The sequence below is a fragment of the Etheostoma spectabile genome, chromosome 15, assembly GCF_008692095.1.
Source record: "Etheostoma spectabile isolate EspeVRDwgs_2016 chromosome 15, UIUC_Espe_1.0, whole genome shotgun sequence".
NCBI classification, from domain to species: Eukaryota; Metazoa; Chordata; class Actinopteri; order Perciformes; family Percidae; genus Etheostoma; species Etheostoma spectabile.
The window spans coordinates 33391495-33395790 of NC_045747.1; the positions used below are offsets into that span (position 1 = coordinate 33391495).

Below are 4296 nucleotides of genomic sequence, written 5' to 3' on the forward strand. Positions count from 1 at the left end.
CCCAAAATAAATCGGGATTTGTACTTTTCCCCGAATCGTGCAGGCCTAGTATGTAGCCACAGTCACTGCGCGCCCCCTCCCTATTGCTGCAGCTCTTAGCTATGCTGTTATAGTTTTAGACTGCCGAGGGACTTCCTTTGGGACACACTTGTTTTCTCACACACAGCTAAGTCTCCATCCACTTTTCAATCGAATTATCTGAAGTTTGGTAAAAAAAAACAAAAAACCATGCCAATAAAGCTGGTGAAAGTGTGTTTTCATCCGACGGAACCTATACGTAATGACGTCACAAGCTGTTTTGCGATCAAATTGATATATCAAATTGATTTTAGACATTTTAAAGGGTTTCCATTCATTTTTGCACAACATTCAAGCAAGCATTTGCGAACAAAGTTTTTCTAGACAAAATGGATTAAGCGGTCTACCAACAAATAATCAATATTGCACAAGTTTTAGTGCTTATGTGCCAGCTGATAGCGCCACATCAAGCTATAATAAGAAAGCTATCAACACTTTACTATGATGATGCAGATGCAACTTGCCTTTTATTGTCCCTTCAGCACTGCTGCGAGACAACTCTTTTTTTGAAACATGTCTTGCTGTTTGAGCGCCTTCCATTTAGTCTGGAGAACATCCCACGGCTGATCGTAACCTTTGTCAGTCATTTCCTTTGCAAGTTCCTGATTAATTAAATTCAAAAAGTCTCTTGTCTCCTTGTTCGTCCACTTTGTTGACACCCACCATGTGTTTCAACAACACACAGTGCCCTACTACGTCCTGCAAAGTCCAGCTCTGCCCTGCTATGTCATGGTAATGTATGTCCTGGTACGCCCTGCGTATTTATTGTGAGTATAATTGCCACTGTTCATCGTACCCCCAACCAGACTGTCCGAGATTTCTCCCTAAAAGGAAGTTTTACTCTCAAGGTAAAACATTTAAGGTTTCTGCCTAAAACGGATTTCTTCCTTGCATTAAATCCTTGCTCTTGTGGGAATTACTGAAATTGTTTGGTCCTTGTAAAATTATAGAGTGTGATCTAGACCTACTCTATCTGCTAAGTGTCTTGAAAAAACTTGTTACGATTTGATACTATAAATAATAGTGAATTGAATTACTTAAAAAAAAGAAAAGTATTTTGTAGGCAACGTTTGGGTAGTAGAAAATTAATTAAGGAAGTTTACTTGCAACTTTTTAAAGTTTTTTCATAATTAAATATGTCTTATCATATATCCAAATTTTAGCAAATGTAAATCAGTCTTTGTGAAAAAAAAGACTTTCTGGCCTATAGGTAAGGTAGTCACTCAAAGTAGTCTCAAGGTAGTCAACGTAGCCATCCACAGATCCAGTTCATACCAAGAACTTACTGTGCCACATGTATAGCTAACATGTTAGGCTGCCCACATGTTATCGTAGGCCCAGTTTAGTAACTGCACATTCATTTTATAAAATATGCAGTATGTAGTAGGAGGTCCATGTTGAAGACCCTTGATTTAGACCATTAAATAGTATACACTAAATACATACAGTGCCTTGCGAAAGTATTCGGCCCCCTTGAACTTTTCAACCTTTTGACACATTTCCGGCTTCAAACATAAAGATATAAAAATTTTATTTTTGTGAAGAATCACCAACAAGTGGGACACAACTGTGAAGTGGAACGAAATCTATTGGATATTTTAAACTTTTTTAGCAAATAAAAACTGAAAAGTGGTGCGTGCAAAATTATTCGGCCCTTTACTTTCAGTGCAGCAAACTCACTCCAGAAGTTCAGCAGGATCTCTGAATTCCAATGTTGTCCTAAATGACTAGGTGATAAATAGAATCCCACCTGTGTGTGATCAAGTCTCTGTAAAATGCACCTGCTCTTTGATAGTCTCAGGGTTCTGTTGAAAGCGCAGAGAGCATCTGAAGACCAAGAACACACCAGGCAGGTCCTACATACTGTTGTGGAGAAGTTTAAAGCCGGATTTGGATACAAAAAGATTTCCAAGCTTTAAACATCCCAAGGAGCACTGTGCAAGCGATCTTGAAATGGAAGGAGTATCAGACCACTGCAACTACCAAGACCTGGCCGTCCCTGTAAACTTTCAGCTAGACGAGGAGAAGACTGATCAGAGATGCAGCCAAGAGGCCCATGATCACTCTGGATGAACTGCAGAGAACTCCAGCTGAGGTGGGAGAGTCTGTCCATAGGACAACAATCAGTCGTACACTGCACAAATCTGGCCTTCATGGAAGAGTGGCAAGAAGAAAGCCATTTCTCAAAGATATCCATAAATAGTCGCTCTAAAGTTTGCCACAAGCCACCTGGGAGACACACCAAACATGTGGAAGAAGGGCTCTAGTCAGATGAAACCAAAATCAAACTTTTTGGCCACAATGCAAAACGATATGTTTGGCGTAAAAGCAACCACAACTCATCACCCTCAACACACCATCCCCACTGTCAAACATGGTGGTGGCAGCATCATGGTTTGGGCCTGCTTTCTTCAGCAGGGACAGAGGAAGATGGTTCAAATTGAGGGGAAGATGGATGCCCAATCCACACATTCTTGAAAACCTGTTGGAGTCTGCAAAAGACCTGAAACTGGGACGGAGATTTATCTTCCAACAAGACAATGATCCAAACATACAGCAAAATCTACAAAGGAATGGTTCACAAATAAACGTATCCAGGTTTAGAATGGCCAAGTCAAAGTCCAGACCTGAATCCAATCGAGAATCTGTGAAAGAACTGAAAACTGCTGTTCACAAACGCTCTCCATCCAACCTCACTGAGCTCGAGCGGTTTTGCAAGGAAGATGGGCAAGAATTTCAGTCTCGATGTGCAAAACTGATAGAGAATACCCCAAGCGACTTGCAGCTGGAATCGCAGCAAAAGGTGGCTCTACAGTATTAACGCAAGGGGCCCAATCATTTTGCACACCCACTTTTCAGTTTTTTGTTTGCTAAAAAAGTTTAAAATATCCAATAGATTTCGTTCCACTTCACAATTTGTCCCACTTGTTGTGTATTCTTCACAAAAATTTTTTTTTTTATATCTTTATGTTTGAAGCCTGAAATGTGTCAAAAGGTTGAAAAGATCAAGGGGGCCGAATACTTTCGCAAGGCACTGTAGATACTGTATACAAGTGTGTGCCCATGAATGTGTTTTAGCATGTGTAGAGGTGTGTCCGCTTACCCTGCTCAGCGTTTCTTTGATGGCAGGAACAGGTAAGATAGGCAGAGAGGTTTGATAGCTGTACAGCAGAGGCTTCCTGCTTGATAATAACCTCAGCAGAGTCTGAGAGAAACAGAAAGACAGGTTTGGAACATTTTTAGAAACACTTGTATTGAAGGCACCACATGTATGTTCACAATTTCAACATACTGTACTGGGAATAAAAGCAAGATGTTAGATACTATACAATTAGCGCTAAACAAAACACAATTTTGTGTCCACGACAGAGCAGTGCAGAGCAGCCACAGGGTGAAGCTGTGATAACAAGTCAAAGCATGGCTTACCACCCAGACTTTTGTGGTGTTGGAAACTCGGCCGTGCTGCTCAAACATCCATTGGTGGTATGAGAGAAGCAGTTTGAGGCAGAACCTGAGTGCGAGGATGAGGGAGAGCCATAGCAGAGTGCTAAAGACCAGCACAGACAGCATGGTCTGCCCCTCAGCACTAAGACTGGACAGAAGGAGGGAGATAGAACAATTACTCGCTATGTAAGTACAACAGCATTTCTGTTAGTGTTTACATTTTCAGCCTTCCTGAGACATGTTTTGAGTAGACCAGGAGCAACACACAATCAAAACAAATCAAAAAACTAATTGTTTTCTTTGTGACGGTAGCTAGATTAAACTAATTGTCAGGCACAAAAAGGTCCAATTGTGGTATGTAAGCTCATGTGATGTAAAAAAACAAAAAAAACACTAAGAATTAAAACAGTAGTATGTTAGACAATAATTAGCTCATGATAGGATAAAATGCACCTGTAAATATATTGATAAATGGATTTTAAATACCACAGATACTGCTGTAATCTGTCCAAATTTATAAACCATTACAGCCAGTAGATGGCAGGTCCTTCACAATGCACGCGGTAATAAAACCAGAACTGGTGTAGGGACAGCCTTCTGCTATGGTAATGAATGTAACTCATACTGTATATTTAATGATTTAGTAAGAAGTAAAAATTAAGTAAGTACGTGCTAGTAACTAGTGCTATTGCAATGGGAGGGGGGGGGGGAGCTTAAAGCAGAGGATTTAAACTAGTAAAGGTTAGGTAACAGCTGGCATTCAGAACACAGGAT

General features: G+C 40.4%; 1 protein-coding gene across 2 annotated transcripts in view; it reads right to left on the minus strand.

Annotated features, from left to right (window-relative positions):
• cpt1a2b (carnitine palmitoyltransferase 1A2b) overlaps positions 1-3672 on the minus strand; it is a 117780-nt gene extending 114108 nt beyond the window's left edge. For both annotated transcript variants that reach the window (XR_004335200.1, XM_032536886.1), the window contains exons 1-2: positions 3505-3672; positions 3182-3283 (exon numbers count right to left, since the gene is read on the minus strand). Coding sequence is in view for 1 of the 2 variants with exons in the window: in XM_032536886.1 (XP_032392777.1) it covers positions 3182-3283; positions 3505-3648 (246 nt within the window). In the remaining variant the exon portion in view is untranslated. The remainder of the gene's footprint in view (positions 1-3181; positions 3284-3504) is intronic.
• Between the last annotated feature and the right edge of the window lie 624 nt (positions 3673-4296).